At 41.5% G+C, this 24,445-nt stretch overlaps 5 protein-coding genes across 6 annotated transcripts; all 5 read right to left on the bottom strand.

The window, feature by feature from the left end:
- Positions 1-785: 785 nt before the first annotated feature.
- RB195_018162 (uncharacterized protein) lies at positions 786-8,232 on the bottom strand (the record flags this gene model as incomplete). The annotated part of the gene is made up of 4 exons (XM_064185480.1): positions 786-855; positions 5,972-6,042; positions 6,096-6,173; positions 8,194-8,232. 4 exons carry the CDS (start codon positions 8,230-8,232, stop codon positions 786-788), a joined length of 258 nt encoding a protein of 85 aa, XP_064041361.1.
- Positions 8,233-10,909: 2,677 nt separating this feature from the next.
- Positions 10,910-11,155, bottom strand: RB195_018161 (uncharacterized protein; the record flags this gene model as incomplete). Its single annotated transcript, XM_013447986.2, has 1 exon — positions 10,910-11,155. The coding sequence occupies one exon, from the start codon at positions 11,153-11,155 to the stop codon at positions 10,910-10,912; it is 246 nt and encodes an 81-aa protein (XP_013303440.2).
- A 1,639-nt stretch (positions 11,156-12,794) lies between these two features.
- On the bottom strand, positions 12,795-20,598 carry RB195_018160 (uncharacterized protein; the record flags this gene model as incomplete). The annotated part of the gene is made up of 15 exons (XM_064185479.1): positions 12,795-12,852; positions 12,906-13,095; positions 14,065-14,154; positions 15,329-15,431; positions 15,492-15,551; positions 15,622-15,848; positions 17,045-17,171; positions 17,492-17,557; positions 17,618-17,705; positions 17,988-18,118; positions 18,853-18,918; positions 18,973-19,069; positions 19,187-19,277; positions 19,341-19,437; positions 20,350-20,598. 15 exons carry the CDS (start codon positions 20,596-20,598, stop codon positions 12,795-12,797), a joined length of 1,740 nt encoding a protein of 579 aa, XP_064041360.1.
- Positions 20,599-20,918: 320 nt separating this feature from the next.
- RB195_018159 (uncharacterized protein) lies at positions 20,919-21,728 on the bottom strand (the record flags this gene model as incomplete). The annotated part of the gene is made up of 1 exon (XM_064185478.1): positions 20,919-21,728. The coding sequence occupies one exon, from the start codon at positions 21,726-21,728 to the stop codon at positions 20,919-20,921; it is 810 nt and encodes a 269-aa protein (XP_064041359.1).
- A 711-nt stretch (positions 21,729-22,439) lies between these two features.
- Positions 22,440-24,167, bottom strand: RB195_018158 (uncharacterized protein; the record flags this gene model as incomplete). 2 transcript variants are annotated; one of them, XM_064185476.1, is made up of 1 exon in its annotated part: positions 22,440-24,167. In XM_064185476.1, one exon carries the CDS (start codon positions 24,165-24,167, stop codon positions 22,440-22,442), a length of 1,728 nt encoding a protein of 575 aa, XP_064041357.1. The 2 variants fall into 2 exon arrangements, with proteins under 2 accessions (XP_064041357.1, XP_064041358.1); XM_064185477.1 differs by having other exon boundaries at positions 22,440-23,747.
- Positions 24,168-24,445: the final 278 nt, after the last annotated feature.

The following is a 24,445-nucleotide window of genomic DNA, read 5'->3' as shown; positions in this document are numbered from 1 at the left end:
AAAGTTCCACTAAAACTTAACTGGCCAAATAAGAAAACATGTGAAACACTACTTCATATCCGTAAAAAGTCGCTGTAGTCAGAAGACTGATCGATACATTTTGGTTCATCATAGTGCGGGCGGTTGCGTACGGGAGACCGATTTCCAACTGTTCGCGCATTACTGCGAGAGTGTCGTTGAGGGCTAATGGCTAAGTTGTAGGCGGAGTTAAGTGAGCGTCCTACAACGCAAATAAAGGATAAAGTGTCTGGCGTTAATGAATCCGCTTGGGACTCCGTCCACGTTCACTTCAATTCAGAATCGTCTGAGGTTCGTGAACGTGCAACTGGTCTATACAATGACTTGCGGGGGCTAATCGACGTGTCAATTCAGTGGTTTTGTCCTCCAGGAGAGGACTGGTACCAATTTTTCGATCCCTGAGCGGTGAAGGGCTTGGTGAGCACATTCGTCGCGGTACAGATATCACGGATTCTGACAGACTAGTAGCTCAGTTTCCGAAGTCATGGATGAAGCTCTTCTTAAAACTAACGAGGGCCATGAAGAATGTGAGGACGTGTCACACTTATCACTTATGTGGACGGAAGTGTAAATGATACTGAGAGAGGAAAGCCATTCACCTAACAAAAAACTACTCTGTTTATTCGTGAGTACATTCATTTCTCGCTATAACCACAGTCATACATTCATATTACATTATGTTTATTTGTATGTTTCTAAGAGTTATTTACATAGAGAATAGCTAACATGCGATAACGGCGTTCACATTTCCATTCCACGCACACTATTCATCCTTTGGCATCGACTGTCGATTCACTGCCGTGAGCTGGAGCTGATTTCTTGTCTTGTTTCCTGTTTCTGAAAAAAATGCATGTAGTGAAGTGAAAACGACATGAAGCACGGTTCAGTTACGAGAGCGGCTTTGCTCGAAGTGGCGCGATGGAGGAAGAGCGGTTGGGATCGAGGTGGAACCATCACCACAAATCGTTCTAGCAAAGATCCTGCCTCGATCCTAACCGTTACGCTCCACAGTACCGCTCCGAGCGCAGCCGCTCACGCAACAGCACCGTTCTTCATGTTGTTTTAACCCTACTGCAACTAAACCAATGTTATATCAATGCTCTATGAATATTAATTATGCCAGCAACTACGGAAGAAGAAAGAGCACATTCGAACTTCAAGTGTTCTTTGAACTGATATTTAAGACGCAAAATGCTTCGCGTGCTGCTGGGCGAACTCAAAATTGAGCTTGATAGAGAGATAACGTCATTCAAGAACAAGACAATGTTGTGCATCGGTAAAGAAATCCTCCCCACCAGGTATAAAACTATCATGTGCGAAAGTCCTTGTTTTATACAATTTTATTTTTTTATTTTATATTTTTTTACAAATATTAGGATAAAAGATAAAGCCTCTGGCGTTAATCAATCCGCCTGGGATGCGCCACCAAGCACTTCAATTAGGAATCGTTTGAAGTTCACGAACGTATGACCTACCTGCACAGTAACTTGCGGAGGTTAGCCGATGTGTCAAGTCACTGTTTTTATCCTCCCAGACGGGTCTGGTACCAATTTATCGACTCCGGAGGGATGAAAGGCTTAGTGAGTACTAGGGCGGATTCGAATCATCGACCGTGTGGCTACGATGGACCTCTTACCGACTACACGCGTCCTTACAAATATCTATTATCATTTTTTAAATAAAAAAGTGGTGCTGTACTCAACCTAGTCATTTCGAGATTCCATGTGTATGCTCTACCTATTCAAGCCAGAGCGAAATTTGAATTTTTGTGGATAGAGGGGTAAAAATATCGTTCGAAAATAATTACATTATGACATGTTCCTAAATTATTCACATACAGGGACCGCAGAGCAGAAGAGAGTGTGTCCTTTGTTCCAAAGACTAGGTAAACAAATGGTGACGATTGATAACGGTTTACAGCGCCTGCGAAAATTTTCAATATTCGCCACCTCCCACTGGAAGGTAGAACCCAGGACGTTGTTTGTGAAGGTGAGCTAATCCACCAAATCCAGGGATTAGAAGCCTCAGTATATCCAACGATGGAACTATTTACACTGGAATGAATGATAAAGTGAAGGAGAGTGAAGCGATTTTTATCATTTGCTCCTACTGAAGAAAAATTTCACCTCTAACTCGCTTAACGAGCTTTCATTTTATCAACCCTGTTAGTGCAAAATGTTGCCTCGTCGAGGTAACAGATGCCCCAGTTCCCTAGATTAGCAGGTGATGCTTTGCATTTTTGCAGCGATATTTGCCATTCGGTTTGCCAGTCCTATTACAGCGGAGAAGAAATTAAACAATGAAAATTTCGTCGAAAATTTTAAAATTTCTTTTGAACTAGATGGCGGACCTTTTTTGTTATCGAATTATGGGAGAAGGATATTCAGCTGAGGATTCATCCACTCTCGTTGATAAGAATAACCTCCAGGTGTCCAAACCACACAAGAGCCGCGGTAGAATATACACACATGAGGTAAAGCAAGATTTAAGTGAACAAATCACTTGAATTTAGAAAGTTTTGTGGGAATTCAAAACAGAGATTTCTTTGGCTTTAAACAAGATTTCATCCCTTTAAAGGCATCACTCCACGAATCTGGGGTGGTGCGGGTTTCAGGTGGGTTATGTCCACACGGAGTCGCAGATTGTGAAGAGAAAGGTGATTCCGTCCATTTCTTCCTAATTGCCGTAAAAAACGACCCAGAAGATGCGGCGCCGCACAAGGCTGGCGCGCTCCAGTCGAACTCCTTGTAGAAAATAGTGCGCCAGAACTCCTGAAGCCGTATCTAACGGGCCGTTTTTTACGGCAATTATGAAGAAATGGACGGAATCACCCTCCTCTTTATAATCTACTACCCCGTATAGACATGACCCACCTGAAATCTGCACCACCTCAGATTCGTGGGGTAATGCCTTTAACACGGGGTGAATGTGCGGGGAATATACTCAAATTGAGACCATTTGTTAGTTCTGTTTTCGAAAATGGCAGGCGCATTTCCTAAGCACTTACATATTTTCATAGTTTTTGGCGGAGAATATACTTCTATGGTTTTTGGCGGAGAATATCTCTGTGACTTCTTAAGAAGCCAACTCACGATCAGCAGCCGAACTCACTTGCATCCTCATCCTGAGCCTCACCAGGCACGTACCTCAAGCCGACGCCTCTATGAAGGCTGGTAAATGGGCCAGAAAGGATTTCATGGGAGAGGAAGTGAGTTTTGCTTATCATTATTTCATAGGAAAACAGTCTTGGTTTTCACCTTGTGTTTCTTCGTCTTGAAGGTACAGTAACAGTGTTTTTGTCGCTTTGCATTTTTTTTTGCTGTTCTCTGCACTTGTTTTCGGATTAATCCATTTCTTCTGAAGAAACTGCAGAAAGTTGGAAACGTAGAGCAGTAATATCAGTCTGTTGAAAATCTAAACTACATAATGTTGAATTTTATGGAATTGTTAAGGACAGGTAAGAGCTTCAAATTTACTTGCTGTTTTCCTGCAACCAGGACTCTAAAGTATCCACATAAAGAACTAGGCAAATATTTTCGAGGATTGAAATTAGAAAAGAAACGTAGCTAGCAGCAGTCCTCCCGCAAATTCAAAATCCTTGATTTCGCTATGAGTATCCTATACCCTCCAAAAGTTTTTCTCTCTTTGCAATGCAATATCTTGGGCCCTTTAATCAATGCAGTGATCAAATTTCGTCATGAAGTAGCACATTCCGTGAAAATAACCCAATCATCCATTCATTACTTCCATTCATTATTATTTACATTATATTAATTTTATCTAAGCTACATTTCAAGAAGAGCTTTTGAGCTCAAGAAATGCGTGTTTTTCCTTTCTGCAGAGACATTTCTGAGTTGTTTGTGTCAAGCTTCAGAAGAATGCAGGCAATACTCTGTGACTTCAAATTGAGAGAATGGAAGTGTGATACTCCCCATGGGATTCACCCCAATTCTTGGAGAGCTGTTGCTAGCACTGCCATCACTTGTGTAAAATGTAGGGACGTACACTCCATTTTCGCTCGTAATGAGGAGCTTCTCCTGTTGAGTAATTAAAGATGTCTTCGGCGCAGCTCGTATGTTACTGATAAAGAACCAACCAAACTGATAAAGAGACCAAAAATTGAACGATTAAAGGCATCATCCCACGAATCTGAGGTGGTGTAGATTTCAGGTGGAGTATTCGTATACGGGTTGGGAGACTACGGAGGGGGATGATTCCGTCCATTTCTTGCTAATTGCCGTAAAAAACGGCTCGGAAGATGCGGCGCCGCACAACACTGGCGCGCTCCAATCGAACCTCTTGTACAAAATGGTGCGCCAAAACGCATGAAGCCGTATCTTCCGGACCGTTTTTTACGGTAGTTAGGAAGAAATGGACGGAATCACCCCCCTCTCCATAGTCTCTCATCCCGTATACGAATACTCCACCTGAAATCCGTACCACCTCAGATTCGTGGAGTGATGCCTTTAACTCCTCACATCTTTCGTAACTTTGATTCTGTTGCGCAGAACATGATTCTCGGATGAGAAATTCTCGAAGAATCGCAGGAGCCCGCTTAATTGCAGCACACCACGAATTTGACGTAGTGGGGAACCCACAGCGAAAGTGTGGAAAGCGGGTGGCAGGTTGAGGAACGGAGCTACTGCTTGCTACGCTCCTCGCTACTAATCGTGGTAAAAATGGCGTTCAGTTGCAACGCTTGCGGATGCGTCACCCCTGCGCACACGCCACATGCGCAGGCGAGCGGTCGAAGATTAGTGGGTCTCCCGCCAGCCAATTCAAGTAAAACCTATGAATAGGCTGCTGAGGAGACCGCAACGTGTACATGGCGTTCTAACGTACCTCGTTAGAACTAAAGCGGGGTTACCACCCCATTTTTACGGCGAATCGGGAGAGATGAGCTGAATCGCCCGAGATCCCGCAATTTACAACCTCACCTCTAGCTTTTCCCGCAAATTCCCTCACAGACTCGTCGTATGCTGTCTTTAAAAAAACTATGGTTTACTGAATAAAAAAGAATGCAGCTTTCAAGGTGGGAGTCAAAACTGGTTGCAGAGAAAGCATCCAGAAGGCACCTCTCACACCGCGATTAGCGCCAATTGATCGCCGCCAGGCTCATCCTCATAATTTACACTCCATATTGTCCAGAAAAGACCCAAACATCGGAAATTTCATGATATGCTACCTCTAGATGTATGTGCTAATTTGCGGATGAATAATCAGAAAGAAGCACTTACGGTCACACTACTGTTCTTCTATACTGCAGTAGGATATGTCAGCAAAACTAATTTGTTTTACGGTTCCCGTACAGATCCAGGAGGTGACATGGTTATGAGATTAGTTGATATGGTTTATCATGGTTCTGCTATGTGTATAGTCGCGACAAAACGACTTGAAGCCTGGCGCAATCGTATAATCGGTTGCGCTCGCGGTAGGACCTCCCCTGGCTCCAGTTGGCTGCAGAGCTGTGCGAGGGTCCCACTGTGCTTCGAGCGAAACCGCTTGCGCAGTTGTGCTAGTCGTTTCTGTCCGACTGCACTGCAATATCAGGTTCAGTTCTAACGTACACCCGCCATTTCTCATAGAAGGATGACCCATAAAGTGGGGAAGACTCCCATTGTTTTTCGCTCTTGTTCTACCATTCAAATGCATACAACTGTAGTTTTCAGTCGTCACGTTTCTGGAGTATTCCACGCTGTTAAAATTTCTTTCAGAGAAAGGGTTCGATTTTATATTTATGCTTATTCACCATCTTTTTTTTATCGTATTTATTATTCATCTTCATCATCATATTTATCATCTTCATATTTTTGATTTTATTGTTATCTCTTATGTTTTTCAATTTTTAATTTTTTCAACGCGTTCGTCATCTCAAGATTTAGTTCTTTGCAACCAGCGCAAACCATGCTAGAAAGAAAGAGAAACTGCACTTTTGAATTACATGAGTGCATACCTGAATACGTTCTGAATCTTTTTTGCAGCTTCGCCAACCTGAGGATCGTTGAGGTTAATATCGACTTCTTCCTGGAATGCGTAACGCTTTTATATGAAAAGAGCGAATCTAATAAACTTCCCACCGCTGTTTGTCGTGCAGCATCCACTACTATGTATCGTATCCTCTCATAAATAATGTGGTACCCTATACTTTGTTTATTCTCCAGAATTAAAACAGAAGAAATTCCCTCTTCATTTTCTACAATTTTCTCCCACTTTTCTAGTAGGTTTCCAGTGAAGCTTCTCGGAAATTCGCTTGAAGAGAAAAGCGATCCGCTGGTGTATAATTTTTATGATTCGATTCGGTGAATCAGTGCACAGAGGGCAGGAATTTCCTGGTTGGAATCTATGCATGGCGCTGTCGCGTAGATGAGCCTATACACACTACCTCAAAATACGTAAACACTCAATTGGCGCTCTTCTCTTGGGTGGACAGGGACATTGTAGACAGTGTTCAGCACAACACAGAAGTCACAGGATTTTCTCCGCCAAGAAGTGGAGAGGTTGGCGCTAACAAATTATGAACTCATTTCATTACGTTCACTAATTTCTCTCAAAATATTGTCTAGTGTTCCTATGAAAATCATCATAATCTCGTCAGTGATGTGCTTCAAAACAGGCAGTGCACCGGGAAATGCCCTCTCAGCCAGTTTTAATTTTCTCGCGGCGCAATTGCATGCTTCTTGCCCATCTGCTAAGTTGATGATGGCAGCTCGTTTGTCGATAGTACGTGTGTAATTATCAGGCGGCGCTGCACTGCACAGAGAACACGAGCTGTAGACGGTAGGAATCGTCAGAATTAGCACTTGAAACCAAATGCAAATGTAAATACTCAAGCTTCAGTCTTATTCCGCTTATTCTACCCATTAAATTCCCATTTGTTCTTCAGAGCATGAGAAAGTGAATTAATATAAGCGAATTTAAATGTGATATATGAACTGTAGAGCGAGAATTTCCTACTTTCATTCAGCTCGTATGGTTCAAACCCTGTTGTTTGTGGACCCCTTAGAAATGGCTGACAGCTCTCAAATTTCATGATGAATCGAAGATCACCGAAAGCCTCCTCCGCCCATTGTCAATGTACACAAGAAAAAGACCGAATTCTCACGCTTCTTCTTTGATATAGAATCCCTTAAACCCAATTCGATGTCGTTATGAGATGAGCTCCGAGTCTTACGCTCCCCATCACTCTCGCATCGCTCTTTTTGATCCCTTGTTTTTCTCCATCACGCATGTTTATGCCAATTTTAAGCTACGAGAATGCTAACAAGTAGTGCCGCTTCCTGTTTTGAATGCCTGGGATTCACAATAATACCAAAAACAGGTGTGTGCAGTTCAGTAGTACAACTCTTCAAGAACAACTGCCCCTTATAACGTAGAAGTGTTGAAATGACATTTTTTTTTTGGAGATTTCCCGTACGTAGCAGCACACACGTGTAGTATTAATGTTACTAACAAAACTTAATACTATAAATATGACTACAAATTCAACGCTGCTTACGTTCTTTTACCTTGATGGCGGTAGGATAGTTTTAGCACTTGAAAACTAAATATTTGTTTACTTGGACCGCGAGCGCAGCAAATTTGCTAATCTGAGATCACTAGGGACTTTCGCGTGACAAGTGTTTTTTAGAGGGAAAGAGAGAGGAAGAGCGAAAGTATTATTTGACTTATCGTCGGATAAGAGAGAGTGAAATAAGAGCTACGCTATGGCAATCATATTCTTCTGACAACGGGGTGAAAAAGTCTGGTTACTTAGTAACAAAGAGCAATGACACCTCATCACGGACTGCGTTCGGGGTTTGAGATTTTTACCACTACACCGTAGTCCAATTCCTCATCTCAATTTGCTTTGGTACTTTGGTTGTGCATGTCCATACGCAGCCATAAGTTGTGTTTGCTAAGAAGGAATGTGCTCATTCTTCAACGGAGGTTATCCAAATACTACAGTCCACATTTGAATTTCACTGACAACAAGGGGAGGAAATTTGAATGATTTTTTCGATCTGCTCTCTTTCGCTCTGGAAAAGCGAAGCTGGGAAACTTCTTACGAGGTGACTCTGATCAGATTCAAACAGAATTTTAACGCAACACAAGAAGATTTTGCGAGGTGCTCTCAAATGAAGCTGCATTCCTCTCGGGAGGACTGATAACACACTGTTCCAAGATGTATTCACATACCTGTTGCGGAGCGTTAGCGGGTGGAGTAGCGCTCGCCATCGGATAACAGCACATAGGAGAAGGCGGAGCTCATGCTTGAATACGTTGGTGAGCTCATCACGCAGTTAAAAGCGCCGAGTGACGACAATAAGGCCTCCGTCGAAATAGAATCTAACACAAAACGTGAAAAGTAAGGTAAAGCCCGTTTTGAAGAGAATTTGTATTGGCACAAGGCTTTACATGATGGTCACGAGGAACTGGAAAAAAGTGAATATTTTCAATTTGTTTCTACAGCATTTTCGAGATCTGAGAGTACATCTGGTAATGACAAGTTAATTGTTTGGTTTTATTCCATAAATCCATCTTTTCACCGGCGATTAAATGACTTTTTGAGGGCTAATCTATGCTAGGATAATGGAAAGCCCAACCCTCCTAATTAGTGCTTCTACTCGACCGAGGAATCTGTCGACAGCTCCTAAGTACTACGTGTCGGACAGCTTCAGAAGAAAATTCATTACCGTGTGCGTAGAATGCGTTCGAGCAGCAGTTTTAACCTAACTTCTAAATAACTCTTTTTTGGCAACAGTATTGCCTTGGTCGCGTCTCGACGATGTGAAGCTGGTGATCAGTTCAGAAATGTTTACGAAGAACCCATAACCCATGAGAATAAGCCACTTTGGATAACAAGGCGAAGTAAAATGAGTCATGGGCTCCACGATATTCATGAATGTACGATAAACCACATTAAGCTACTTCCGCGATCGTTGTAATGTTTTTTTTTTGTTTCGATTTTATTTCTGATATATGACAGCGTGCCTAGAGCAAATATTCTCTGAAACAAATGCGTTGAGATCCAGAAAAAACGCTTCTAGTAGAATGTGCATGTCGGTGAAGTTGGCACGTGAGCCGTTCAATAGTAGGTTTCGAACAGCGCGTTAAAGAAATTAAGTCTTGCTCACAAACTAGGTTTTCCATCGTGCAGGAAATTCAGAAGGCTAAATTTGCTGACTACACTGCATCTTCGTTTTTGATGTAGGAATAAATTTCAGACAAACAATTGAAGATTTCTGGATAAGCGCATTAGGACCGTTGCTAAGTAACATATAATAAAATTCTAAGCTTCCAAATATAGAGATATATGGGCTGAAATTGTTTATGAGGATTGGGATAGATATTTCTTGGGATAAAGGGATCAACAGGGAGCAATACAGGTGGTACGCGAAGAGAAAATAGAGGTTCGCTCTGCAAGCAGATGTAACATTCTTCTCTGTAGTTATTTTATTCTTTTCGAATGTAAAATTGTCGCCAGCGCTAACACAGCCGTAGCTCTGGACTAAGGTATCTGGTGGGTCATCGTGCCTAGATGACAATAACCTTCCATAGAGGCTGAAGGCTTTGTGATGAAAATTTGAACGATACAAAATTTTTTGAAATCAACACAATTCAATGTCTTCCTGTGCCTGATGTCTTCCTCCTGAAAAATATCTCTACTTAATATTTCAAAAAGTTTCCGACAAATCGCAGAAAAATGAACTTTTTGTTTTCATCTTTACAGATTCAAATGACCGCAACTGAGACATATTAGACATCAGAGAAAAAATCGGAACAATTCACAGGGCAAAGGCTGTTCTCTGTTGGCGTTGTGCCGACAGATGGCAAACCTAATTAGTTAGCGATTTACGAACTGCCAAAAATACCGAAGTTGTAACTTTAGCTGCAAAAAAAAAACAAGAAAACCCCGTTGAGCTAGAAAATCAAGACACAAGGTCATCCTACAGCAAATGGTTTTCTTGCAAGTTTTGTAAGAAAATAACCATCAAGCTACTAATGTCGATGATCGTTTCTGGAGTTGAAACATGTTACTTTAATCAATTTTTCAACATCTACATAGTTATGAATCTATGAGACTTTTGATATCTCTCATAGATTAAAGCTGTAAGAGATATCAAATTGTTTGAAATAGTATGTATTAAGGTACAAATAAGTCTTGAGGACTTTTATTGTACCTTTGAAGCTTTATTCATGGAAATTAATACATTGTTTTTCGAAAAAAAACCATTGTTAGCAACGAATTTTCTAGATCTTTCATGCAGCTTACGGATTCCGCGTTAAAAAAAAAACTCTTCGTCTTTTGAGGCGACTCAAGAGTGAACCCAATATTGGCTCTCTCATAAAAAGTGAATTGCAGCTCGGCCATGTTCATGGTCATCAAACGGGATAAGTGGTAGTCGGAAGAAGCAGTGTCCTATGAATATGGTGGGTGAAGAAGAGCATCCCGTTGAAGCGCCTCCAAAGTTTCCTTGACGATTTTTGCAAAATGTGGTCGAACGTTGTCGTGTCGAAGTATCACTTTGTTATGTCTTTTGGTATATTGGGGACGTTTGGGCTTTAATTCTGCTCTGTTGCATCAATTGTTGTTGATAGCGTTCCCTAGTGATGGTTTCGTTACGCTAGAGGAGTTCGTAGTAGATCGATCCGAGCTGATCCTACCAGATGCACTACATTAGCTTCTTACCATGAATATTTAATTTGGTCGTTGAAGTTGATGTATGGCCGAGATTACCGCACGATTTTCTGCGCTTTCGGTTATCATGGTGGCTCACTTTTTTCCCCCGTCATGACTCGATGCAGAAAATCCTTTGTTTTCAGGGCAGTTGTTCGCACGTGATGGAACGGCGTCTGACGTCTCTTGGCTTGAGTTCATACGAAACCCAACTTCCTTGTTTTTGCATCATACCTATGGCCTTGAGACGTTTGAAACCCCTTGCTGAGTCACTCTCAAGGTTTCAGCGAGCTCCTCTTGAGTTTGCCTTGAATCTTTGTCCGATAATGCCTCCAAATCAGCGTCTTCAAACTTTGCTGACATTCCCTCGCAATCTTTGTCGCTGGTGTCAAAATCGACACTTTCAAAACGCCGAACCCAGTATTTACATGTTCTCATTGGAGCGTGGTCCCCATATGCTTCAAAGCAATCCATATCCATTAGCTGCACTTTTCTTCAAATTAAAACAAAAAAGCAGCGCTTCTCGCAAATTAAGTTTTGTTGGCACAAAGGTTGACATGGTTAGAGTACAAAGAAACTATGTTGGTTACACTCCAGCAAAGTGGCATATTGATTTTTAGAGGAAAATAATCACGCCTTAATTCAAATGTAAATACAAGACGGTCCGATGCGATTTAGTGCTAATTGCCCCATCTTTTGTGAATCCCTCGAAACTTATTCGTACCTGCAACAGATTACGAATACGTAACTATCATGTTAGTTTTCAAGAAATATGTTCACGTGAGAGTTCATATATCATTTGGGCGCAATTATCTTGGACCCGGACTTGCTAATGTGTACATAGCTGCAGGTAATTTTTTTCAGAAACGATTTTAGTGGTGGGTTTTAAGAGTTCTAATTACATCCCATCGATGGAACTCGCACACAGGAATCTATTCAAATACAGATTTCATAATAAAGATGAAACTGAGGTGTGTTATGAAAAAAAGGAAACAGTGCCGATCCGCGTCTTTTTGTCTTCGGTCGGAGAATTAGCGATTCTACTGTGTTTGATTACGACATTCGAAGTGTTTCAAGTAGTGCGTGGTTCTTCAGTTCATACGTTAGCTCTCAGTGGAAACATGAATGAAACCGGCTGCTTGTATAGTAGCCAACAGTTTACGTGATCTGACGCGGAACGCTATCTTTATCGGAAGAATAATGTCGTTCACATCATTTTGTGCTAAAACATCATTCTGTGATAACTGTTGAGGGAAACGAGAAGAACACCATACTTAGAGTAATGCTTTCAAATTGTGTCTGTATTATGTTGGTATCGAAGGAGTGTTTGAAGCTGAAGTTTGAGTGTTCTCCAAATTTAGAACTGATGCGTTGGAAAAGAAAACTACGAAATGTTCTGCCTAAATCTATAGCAAAAAAAGAAAATGTTAGAGAAACGCGATTCTATTTTCACCGAAAATGCCACTACTATTAGTTTTCATTGATCAGTGAAGGGGAATGAAGCGAACGCCACAGAAAGTCTGAAGTCCGGCTTTAGCCGACGTTAAGACTGGTACGTGACACAATACACGTGACTTAGTGCATACAATGACTAAGCTGAATCATCGGAGCAACAGAAAGTATGAAAAACTCAACTAGAATTTAGTCAGATTCACTTGATATTTTGGAAATTGACGGTTTACTTGGAATATAGAGACTGGAAGATAAAATGTCTGGCGTGAATTAATTCAACCCGTTCACTTCACTTCAATTCAGAATTGTTTGAGGTCCTCGAACGCGTGTCTGAGCTATACAGTGACCTGTAGGGGCCAGCCAAAGTATCGAAGTAAAGTATTTTAGTATAAGTATAAGTATTTTTATCCTCCAAAACAAGTCTGGTACCGACTTATCGATTACAGATGGATGGAAAAGCCTTCGTTGGCATTGAAGGGGTATTGAAACAACGATTATGACTCTGCAATTAATTACATTTGACATCCTCACCTCAAATCTTCTTTCATATCGCTTTACGTTGGTTTCCATGCTATTTTTCATCGTCTTACAGCCAGATAAAGAATTTATTCGAAATAAAACAAGAAGGGAAATAAGAGAACAACTCAGCATCATCTAAGTGATTCATCTACTCGTCCCACATTCCCATTGCTTCTTCCTCTTCTCTTTTCACCTTATCGCGTTCACTAAACATGTGTTACAAAATTTCTGTGACTCTTGACTATCTGACGTTACTGACCGTCTTGCTGCTTTCGCCGCCACCGTAATTCGTCCCATCTCTTCGCGATCGTCTATTGGCACATAACGATTTCTGTCTGGAATACGTGGATCCTGGTCATCCTTCCAGTCTTCGATAAGATTCGGAAGTCTTTCTTCTAGTGAGCGGACACCTTCTATATACGCCCTCATCGCTTCTTGTTTAGTCAGTCCTTAATGTTTTTAGTTTTAGCAACAAAACTAAATACATGACACCATGGATGATCCATAAATGGTTGCAAGCGGTTCTAGGTTCTCTTCTCCCATTTCTCAGAAACAGTAACTTTCCAGTAACTTGTGTGTACGTTTGTCACGCCAAAAATTTTACATTCGGCAATGCAAATACAACCTTTTTGGGGACTTGCAGGTTGACAACTGAACTCTTTCGGCCTTAAATGTTCACACATTTTTAATTGTAGTTCTAAGAGGAGATGAGCCAATTGTTTCTTTAAAACGGATTGAAAATATCACAGTAGTACCAACGCTGTAGAGGTTAGAAATGAAAAATGTTACTACTGTTGAAAGAATCACTAGCGTGAATACTTATCGTTAGTGCCAAGCCAGCTGAACGCAGCACTTCTTCGATTAGGACAGGTCAAAAATAGGTAAAGTTTTTGTTAAGTATAAAAGGGTGCGGCATACGTGTCACTTCCTCATTCGGTTGAACACATTCGGCACCGACTATAAATGCCTTGAAGCGAAATCCGTTAATTGTCAGAATATCGCGCTCCTTTACGGTATCTTCTATCGAAACGGAAGCTGTGCTGAAACTTTAGGTTGGCGTATGCACATGTACATTGCATGTACGGATTTATCGCAGCAGACGTATTTTCATGAATATATTCTACGATGAGGATATAAACATATCGGAATTTATGTTTCTGACGGAGGCAAGGATTAGGACAAATTTTGACGCCATCTGCTATCTTAGATCATCATCAACTGATGCTGAGTTTTATCGTTTGTCTCCGTTCTGGGAAGTTCTAGGTATTTCAAATGTTTGAAAGTTTCGTCTAGTTAGAATCGATTCCTCTGATGATTGAAGTTGTCTGCAGATCGAGGACATTTTTTACGTAACGAGAACAATACTTCTGCAAATCTGCAGCATTTTAACACGGTCACAAAATGAACGTTACACTCACCTTTACAACGATTCCAAGCGTGCCACTTCATATTGCCTTTTATCCACCCCCACATCCATGATTCCTCCATTGGATCAAAGTAGTCGAGCTCTGGGGGGAGAAATTTACGAAGTATTCACAAATGTAAATAAATATTAGGTTAAGCAATGAGTCGTGAGTCCTTTGTTTCCCAAATGAAAAATGCAATCAGAGATGAAAGGTAATAAGGCTTCAAGGCTTTCACATAAGGTTAGGAAGAGAATCTCTCCTCTACTCGACTATATTATTTTGAATTTTCACTCTAATAAGTTTTACCACAAGGTTACAATGGGGCGTCAAACGAATAAAACGGAGGATTTTCGAAGAAGAACAAAAATGGGAAAAGGTAGAAATTGAGTTGTAGACTGCGGTATCCGGATCCGAGTCCTCGTAAAAAATGGCTCGGTCCTCTCAGTACCCTCTTCATTGGTGCTACTTGAATAGGCTGACAAGAAGACGTCATTATTCTTTGACCACTCGCAACCTTCGCACGCGGATGCGTAGCGTGCGGAAGGGTGACACGTTGCAAATGAAACCGTCGTGAAAAAAAGCTTCTTCCACGGCGTTCTTTACGACGATTAAGGAGACGTGAGCGGAGCTCTCACAGTTCCCGCAATCTACATCTCCATCTCTACTTTTCCTTGCGGTTTCCATCACCACGTCAGACTCGTGGTCTACCACCTTTTAAGGCCGCTGAAGCTGAAAACGACGGAGAAAAAGCAGTGCTTGGAGATAATGCTAACGGTTTGCTTTTGCTTCGAAGCGGGAAAATTTGGCCCCCAAAACGAGTCACACACCGATTGACCCAATTATCGCGGGTTGAAGGAAAACTCCTTTTTTAAATTCCTATGAACCCAAAACAAGTACTACGAATTAGTCAACAATATAATCTTTATTGTTGTTCTTCCTGACGCTTACAACAACCTCCTCCCATTGTGAAAGTTTTTTTCCGATGCTTCTTTATGGTTTTCATGTTTTTAGAAGTCCTTTTCAATCTATGAATTTTTTTCCTGTCTGCCTTATTCGGAACCCTTTCTCCACAACTTTCACAAGCAGCTTCAGCTATCACCTCGATGAAAAAAAAAAAACTGAAGGTGTCGAAAATGCTTCGCTTTGACAACTTTCGACACCACTTTAACGATACTTCGGTTTGTTGGAAAAACTATATAAATTGTCAGTACTTTGAAATAACGAGCGAGAGCAAAGAAAAAAAGACATTGACTTTCCCGTATGGTACGGCACTTACTTGGTACATTCACATTACCAACCACGGCTTGTTGGTACAGACCCCAAAGATCATACGTTTCTTCCTCGAAGCGGACGAGAAGCTCAAATTCATGTTTCAATACCTGCAAGTATGTTCCTCGAAAAGATAAATGCATCATCAAGCAATTTCTGGAGATCTGAACCTGTCTTTGATCGAACCGGGCTCGTAGTTTTTTGAATTTTTCTACGGCAGCAACAAATTCCTGGAAACAGTAGAGCACGTTGTTGAAAGACAAAGCAGAGAATAAAGTGAGAGTGTTCAACAAGACCTACTTTGTTTTCGGCCGCCTGCATTATCCTGGATAAACTGTTCTGCTGAAGGGCCTTAACACAGGAACGCTGAATTAGCTGCAATTTCCTTCGTGCAGTTTGACGCCCGAACATTGAATTGAATCCGATGAAGCAAACATTTTCTCGTGTCATGTACAAAGACTTTATTTTTACAAAGTGGATTTCCATGAAGGATGTTCCAACCACCGAAAAAGGCCGAATATATGCATCTGAAGAACAGAAAATATGAGCAGGCATTTTTCAAGCGCTGAGCTTATTTCCAGTGTTCATTAGTAGTGAGAAGATCTTGCTGGACGATGACTATAACCTGTAAGTTGTCAGTACAAAATAGTCAGATGCACAGAGATTTACCGACAAAACTTTCCTGACATACGTTCTTCCTAACTCTTTTTAGACTCAGAAGGTGAAAATCTATTTCTTTCACTCGGTTTTTTTCTTTAGTCGGGATTGTAATCGGCAGTCTCCTTTCTTGCACGATAACATTCAGACACTCATAAACTGCATCTCAGTCTCCTAATATCCTTATCGTTTTATGTTAGGAATGCTAATATCATCTTTATAGCAACAACATAGAACATCTTGACTCTTGAAGAACTGATCGGATGCTGTAATACTCTAACATCAGAAAGGCAGACCTATTCGAATTTGAAAAACTAGTTCAATAGTCAAGCACGTTGAAGCGTGCGAAGTCAGTATTCGGGGATGCGGCGCGGTGGAGCGCAGCAGTTGCGGTCGATGAAGGAGCCTCCCCTGCACCACTCATCGCCGCAGTCCGGGTAAAGCGGTCCCACCTCGATTACAACTTCGCAGTGCCGCTTCGAACGCAGCCGGTTACACAACTGTACAAAGCTCTAGTTTGTTTTGACCCGACTATAAAATGCTACCGCTAGCAAACTCGAGCAGTTGCCTGAAAACGGAAGATCGGCTACTCGCAACACTTAAAATAGGTGTTTCGAAATGCTATATTTAGTGTAGTTTTTTTCGAATTCTCAAAAATGATTGATTTCAAAAGATAATTGATTTCTCAAAAACCTGGACACTAGATATTCAAACACTAAAACTTACCTGATGTTTCACTATCAAGGTGCGAACCTAGCAAATAATTGACTTTACGAAGCAAATTATGCACGAGAATGAACAGAGATTTCTGTCGCGTTTATCAGGATTTTCGTGATCTGCTCATATTCTGAAAATGGAGTCCACGGGAAGGCAAGTGAGCGTAATTGAAGAAGTCTGTCTAGATCTGAGACTAGGTCTCAGTTCAAGTTCTTAGAATCTTCGCTGTAAACGCATTACTCCCCACGAATTTTTTTTATTAAAGATTAGTCATACAACCGAAATATTTACAGTTCGACATGGAACGATAGGTCGTTTAGTGCCTCTTCCTCGGTGTAATCAAATCCACCTATCTCGGCTGCTCTTCGGTGCCACTGCTGTTGATCATCCTCCAGTTCAATTGGGTGCAGTAGTTCTTCATCTTCAAAAATGGCGTCTCTTCTACCTTTCAGTTCTAGCTGATCTAAAGCCGGTAGCTGCAAAAAAAAAACGTAACAGAAGCCGGACAATACCATGGTATGTGAAGGATGTGTCCTACGATCGAAATCGACCTGACTTGTGGAGCAGCTGCGTAGCGAAGCAGCTCTGCCGTCCGATTGGCTCTAGCGAAAGTTGCACTACTGTAGCAACCGCCTCCGGCACTGCGTCACAAGTCAGATCGATTTGATTCAACTGTAGAGCATGGAGAACAGGTTCTTATATTTTCATTGACTCGATTCTAAGAAGAATCATACAAATTACTAAAGATCTATCAAAATCTCATCAGCAGTTTCAAACGAAACATCTTACAACTAACCAAATTGTTCCACAACTGAGTACTTGCTAGATGGAAATTTGATTCCCACTCAATCGTCCCATCCGCCTGAGAAATGTTTGAGAACAGCAAAATCGAACGGTTGACGAAAAAAAGAGATAGCATTACCTTCAGGATCACGTGGTAGTCACGTTTTGAAGTTCCAAGAGCCGGCCATGTCGGATTCGTTGGTTCGCAGCTGTTCTTCGTTGGTTGTCTAGAAAGTTTATTCTAAAAGCGAATTTTGGATGACGATTGGAGTTTGATTTGATTTATCTCTGTCAACAACAATAGGCGAACTGCAAAGATGCGGACGAAAAAGTACATTTCACATTAGAAAATATTCTATGGACAACCAAACCAGAAAGAGAAGCGTGACGTCTTGAGCTAACGAGCATGGTGGAAACCTAAGACTGGACGGAGTTGACGGACTGACGACGAAATTTTAGAGGATGCGACCGAATTATTCCGGAATTGAATAGACTTGTACAAAACCAACCCTTTCGTAGCAAAGCGTGTGAAGTATTGGAACATTTTATTGCAGAATGGTTCAATATCGTCCCATCCTCCGTCTTGCAGGCAGGATTTAGGTGGATTGTCGATGCCATATTCGAAGAGATAAACGGGGTTCTAGAAATGGATAAAGGTCATTAAACACAGACGAAGTTAGGTCGAAGTAATGTTCTGAACTAACATAACACGCTTACGCAGCTGGACTGAACTTCTACTCGCTTTAATCCGACTGCTGGCAAACTCAAGTAGTTGCTACGTTTGGGAATTCAAGTTCGAATATTCTCAAAGCGGAGCCGAGGAGCGTAGCAGTTGGGATCGAGGGAGGACCCTACCTAGCGGACGTTGTATAGGCGATTGCGCTCGAAGAGGCGCGGTCGAGGAGCGGCTGCAAGTGACTCGGAGCGGTGAGGTGAGTGGGGCTAACGAGGGTCCCACCTCGATAACAATCGCTAGCTTCACTGTGCCGCTTAGAGTACATCCGCTTGCACAACTGCACTGAGTTTCCGTAGGCCCGTCTACAACATTGCAGCATCACCATCTCGACTAGACTTAAGTTGTTTTTCACAGAATAGGAAACTGCAATAGACTAGTCACTGCATGATATGGGACGCTTCCTAGCCTCTCTAATAGTGCAATCTATAGATCATCCCTCCAAACTCACTACAGAAGCTGACATTCCTCAGGCACGACTTTTCCAATTAATTTACAACGATTTGTAAATGATGTCACGTACCCGGAAACTGCAAAAATATCATCTAGTAGTTTCAAAGACACAGTGTATCCACAAAGAGAAGGCTATTTCCTGGGTCAATTTTGGCCACTTTTTTCTAGAAAACCATGAACCAAACTACCTTATTCTTCCTTAATTCGTCAACGAGTTTCTGAGTTGGTGCAATGAAATCACGATCAAGCAGTGCCTATAACAGTGCACAATAATGAACTATATTGATCGAAACACCGTCGTCACGAACTTTCCTCATCTGTTCGAACAAGAAATAGGTGTTCTTCTTGTCTCCTTGTGTGTACACATAGTGATGAAGGACTAATCTACGCAGCAAGGGTGCGTTTCTAAAATTTCATCCGTTCTTTTCTTTCGTGGTAGTTCGTGCTGTTCGAGGAGGGCTCGGCTCAGCCACGAAAGGAGAACATTGCAAAAAAATCAATAAATTAGTAATTCTTCACCACCTGTATTGAGTATCGGGGAGCAGTCCAGCAAGAGCTCGCTTAAAATCGGTGTAACCATATTTTTCGTCAAAGCTGCTATCATTAGGATATTCTGAAAACTTTCAGATCCTTAACCTATCGATGTCTATCTCGTTCATAAAAATGTAACAGTTACCACGAGGAAGTTGCTTGAAGACTCCGACTATTGTTGGAATTAGCGGCTGATCAGAGGAGGGAGGTCGGAGTGGGCTTCCAAAAGGACGGAAAGTATCCTAAACGTCTATTTATTAGAAATATGACTTCATTTTTGAAAGTAAAAAAAGAATTAGGAGAATCACCGCGAAAGGCTACAAATAAGAGTGAATAGCAAAATAAATTCAGTTACACCATACCAACCGACCTAACAAAAAATTAGAGACAATGGTTTTGAAGGTAATCCACAGAATCGACGAAAAAAGAAAACAGACTTCTCGCAAAAACTCGTTAAAAAAAAAGGACATGGGACAGTGCACGTGAAAGTGATGAAAGCTTTCGCTTCTGAGTGGCTCTAGCGTAACGTGTTACTACGGTGAAAGGAAAAGGGACCTTACACTTCCCACAGGATTTTGACCGCTGACCAACCCTTCTGGATTGTGCGTGTGAGATTGGCTCACGAGATATGGGATTTATACCCAATAAGAATGCAGTGGTTCAGTGGTAGGACGTTTATCGAATAAGCAGAACACAAGCACACACAGAAGCATCAGCCCGCTTGCCGGGCCAGACGATAAACCACCCGCTCAACGCGCCGCCTCCTTGCCACATGGGCGGCAAGGAGGCGCAGTGTGGCGAACAATATTACTTACTTACATTACATTGTTAATTGTTGTGTTCCGAGAGCGGAACACTCCAGCGACACGACAAAAAAATACATCAATACATTACGAGGGAAAAAGTGTGTCGAATCCAATATTCTTAAGTTGACGAGTGCACGTTGCAGTTGGGCGTAGTGGGAGGTTGAATAGGGAGGACCATTAGTTCTGACGACGTTTGTAGAGAACGCTGGGACGACCGCGGCTGCTGCACAAAAGCGTGTTATGCGGTAACCCGCAATGCACGCAATTGACACCGCAGTCGTCTCTCCCATGTTTCTCTTTGAGGGAGCGCTCGCATAGAGCAAGTCTGGCTGCCTGCAGCGTTCTTACGACAGCGTCCGGAAATCTGCTCCATCCAGCACTGTGTTGCATGTCGCGGTTTTGTTCCAGTGTGCAAAAGGCACATGGAGATCGTGGCTCCGAACGCTTAAGAAGTTCTAAGCAGGCAGATTCGATGGCATCCAACTGACGGAGAATATTGTCCTGAGTAGCTTCTAGGCGGTGAGCAAGCGCACGAATTGCGGCTGAAATAGGGGCAAAAACGGGTGTCGTGTCCGCTTCGTCGAAAAAGTCTTCCATATTGGCCACAGATAAGGATCCCAAACTATCCTCAACGGCTTTTTATTCTGCTAGGTAAGCACCTCCCACCAGATTTAGCTCTGGTGTTGTCTTGTAATGGCTATATACGGATTATTGCGTATGTTATTGACTATTATATGATTTGATCTGTTCGATATAGCCTAGTTGGCCGCATTACGATTCTTATTTGCACAGTACATCACAGCACTTACTTGTACATGTTCAAAACAATTTTAGCACGGGATTTATTATGGAAACAACAGTTTTTGACAGTGTAACGGCAATTTTTATCAATAGTATAACGATGGTGGGCCCCATCGTTATACTATTGGTTGCACATAGGTGATCCCTATTGTTATTGCCATGGTACCTAACGTTGCAAGGGCCAATTTCCAGTGTTCGTTAAGAACCTTCAAGAGTGGCTGAAGATCAGGTAGATCAAAATTTCCAAAGTACTCGCTTGCGTTTTCTTCACTATTTTCTTCGGAATAAACCTGACTTCGCTTACTTCTGGGATGGTATACAAGTGTTCCCTGTAGATCAAATGTGATCTCATGCCCATTGCAAGACGTATGACACTTTTGCTGTATCAGAGCGTTACTAAACCCCAGATATACTACATTAGTTTTGTTCGATGGTCCACATTCGATGGAGAACACTTGAGATTCGCATTGGACAGTTGCCCAGGCATTAATGCGAGTTATGCACGAGACTTTAACTTGTGCTCTTTCAAGGCAATTATAGCAGCCTTTTATTTCTTCAAATGTTACATCACAAGATTGTTCTATGATGTAATGCGCGCTGTTGAACATAAGGCTTGACTCAAGAACAATAGTGGTTTCGTGTTGGTGAGTATAGGCGTTGATATTTCCTTCTTCTAACCTTATTTCCGTGAATGGGGTTTTAATGGGAAGTACATTTGTGATCTCTTTACGCTCGTTCCTAATAGAACCTAGTGGACACTTGCATCCTCTAGGAGCCTTTAGATTTTCACAAGTACAAACCATGTGATTTTCGCATTTTGAAAATTCTTCTTTCGCTTGGATATATGACTCGCATTCCACAGGGAGACTAAAATGGTTTGGCAACATTAGTGCCTCATTTTCGGAAACAGCGAATCTTCTGTCCATTAGAGGAAAATGTGGTTTTTGAATTGATACTGCGATAATCGATAGCTCAGCGTACTTATGAGTGACATAGGGTGTCAGAATTATCGACTTTTCTTTTCCTACATCGTTATTTCGATGTCGACCTGCACTGTTGGCGTCCACTCCATGCAGCGCACTATTTCAAACACTTACTTACTTTTTGGTACTTGCGCCAGACGCAAGAATGATCATGCTGGCATTGGGAGAAGACATCCGCAGACAATACCGCCGCATGTTTCTTCACATGCAATGCATCCTGGATACTTTGAGGCCATATCTAATTCTGATATAGTATTATTCGGGTAAATTCTATTACAAATATTTTGTATGCAGGATCCCATCTGAGCGCATCTCATGGTGCGAAAAAACTTGTGCATCGTGTCTCTTGTGAAGAAGAGTGAAAGTTTGCTGCAATTGAGTTTTATGCCGTTATTTTTTATTCTTATCACACCCACTGTAGTATTTAAGTGGTTGATTTGAATACAGATTTCTGAGCGAATTCTGTTAAAGAGTATTTCTTGTCTAAATTCGAATAGACATTTGCACACCACTTCTGCGGTGTGCCTTGTGTAACCATGTTGACAAGCGAATGTAGCTCTTTTGAATGCTAAAGTGAACAAAGTGACTACTATTAAAGTGTTTGCAATTAGAGGAGATGGTTTGAACGTACTCAGTTCGCTCTCAAGTTGTACATTAGTACTTCTCCGCCTTTGTTTTCGGCATTTGCGTATGGACCACACCAATCATTGCTGCGGGAATAGAGTACAAGATTATGGATACAGTAAGAATGGCGCCAAATGGCCAACAGTGTGGATTTCCTAAGAGTGCTCTACTCAATATTGTTGAAGATGCTGCGCAAAATTCATGACGCTCACATTTTTCGATCATTGTTATTATTTCGTTTCCCAAGTAGAAACGTAGTTTAACCGTTACAGACTTGTCCAATGGTGAAACAGGAAGAGTATACCTAATTTCTTCCGTAACATTTTTGAATGACTTGCATTCATGACCAAAGCACAATTCGAATTGTCCTCTAGGAGGTGTTATAAACGCGATACCTTCATTACAAGTAATACTGGTGTTTAGTTGCGCATTATCAGGGTTGATTAGAAACAAGGATAACATTGCCGTTATTAGGCAGGATACTGTTGATCGAGCAGATGTAGGGGTCATCGATCTGTCGAGGTCTGTTTCGAATTCTCGAATGACGTCTAAAGCGCGAGATTTGGAGGTTCTGGCTAGATGATTCCTAGACTGAGTTGTAGTTAGGATATGGATATCATTATCCATGATCTCAGAGTTTCGTTCAACCGATTGCTGGTTGTCAGGCACTGAACGAATTTCTAGAGGGTATATTTTATTAACTGGTTTCTGCAAAATTTTGCGGCTAGACATTAGAATTTTAGCGGTCCTTATCATGCCATCTGCGCTTCGTACTAAATCTTCTACTTTACCGTATACCCATTGTCCTCTGGGCAGTAATTCCTGTTCAACCAAAACAATTTCGCCGACTTGTGGGGTTTTATTCACATGACGTTTCTGATTCAATTGAAATCTATGGCTGTCACGTAAAATAGTAAGATATTCAGTGTTCCATTTCTCCCAGAACTTTGTTGCAATGTTTTCTGAAGATGCAAGCGCTTCATAAGCTCGAGCAGCTGTCTGTATCAACTCTGGCTCAAATGTGGGATCGTTTCTGAAGTTGGACATTTCCGAGTTTGGAATTGAGAATTTGAAATTTCCTTGTAGAAAATCAATAGGTCTGAGTGGAATTTCAGAAAGATCAGTTGCTGAGAGTTTTGTGAGTGGACGCGTATTTATAATTGCCTCTATACGAGTGACTACAGTAGCCATCTGTTCAAATGACAGTTTCTTTCTTCCAACTGACTTTTGGAAACTTCTTTTCACAGATCCAACAAGCCTTTCCCATACACCACCCATCCATGGAGATGCTGGTGGGTTAAAAATCCATTTAATGCCCTCCGAGGCACAGTAATTCATTACTGAATTCCCTGTTGTTTCATCACTTTCGAACAACTTTTCAATTATTTTCTGACCAAGTTTGAAATTTGATCCACAGTCTGTTCTCATTAAAAGAGGTACACCTCTACGCCATACAAATCCAATAAAACTACTGAGAAACATAAAATCACATCCTACGTTTTGAAACGGTTTGCTTATTGTCACCCTATCTGATGGTAGTGGTGGCATCTCTGGAGCTCCAAAAGGCATGCCTTGGCATCTCTTACAAATAGTACAATCTTTTATGTACTTCTTAATTGCTCTTGATGGCTGCGGGATCCAATATTTCTGTCTAGCCAGAGACAGTATGTAATCTTTGCCACAGTGAGCATTGTTGCAATGCAAGTCTATAATAATGAGTCTAGCAAGGTCAGAGTCATTATCGATATAAATAGGCATTTTTGTATCTAAAGGTAGATTTGCATTTCGAACTCTTGATTTGTATCTTATTCCATTTTCATCTTTTACGATTATTTGGTTTGGAAACCTTTTTTGCAGTTTTCTCATGTTGAAATTCCTATGAAATGATGCTATGATTAATTTCTCACTTAAGCGCATCTCTTCGCAGTCAATTAGCGAGTCGGGGTCAAAGCGCGAGACTGTAGATATTGCAATTGATGTCAATCTAGTAGTATTACATCGATTGATCCATTTGCACTTTCGCAACTCTAGATACA

Source organism: Necator americanus, chromosome II (assembly GCF_031761385.1).
Source record: "Necator americanus strain Aroian chromosome II, whole genome shotgun sequence".
NCBI lineage: Eukaryota > Metazoa > Nematoda > Chromadorea > Rhabditida > Ancylostomatidae > Necator > Necator americanus.
The sequence above is the reverse complement of the archived record's forward strand: the minus strand, read 5'-3'. Positions and strand labels throughout refer to the sequence as shown.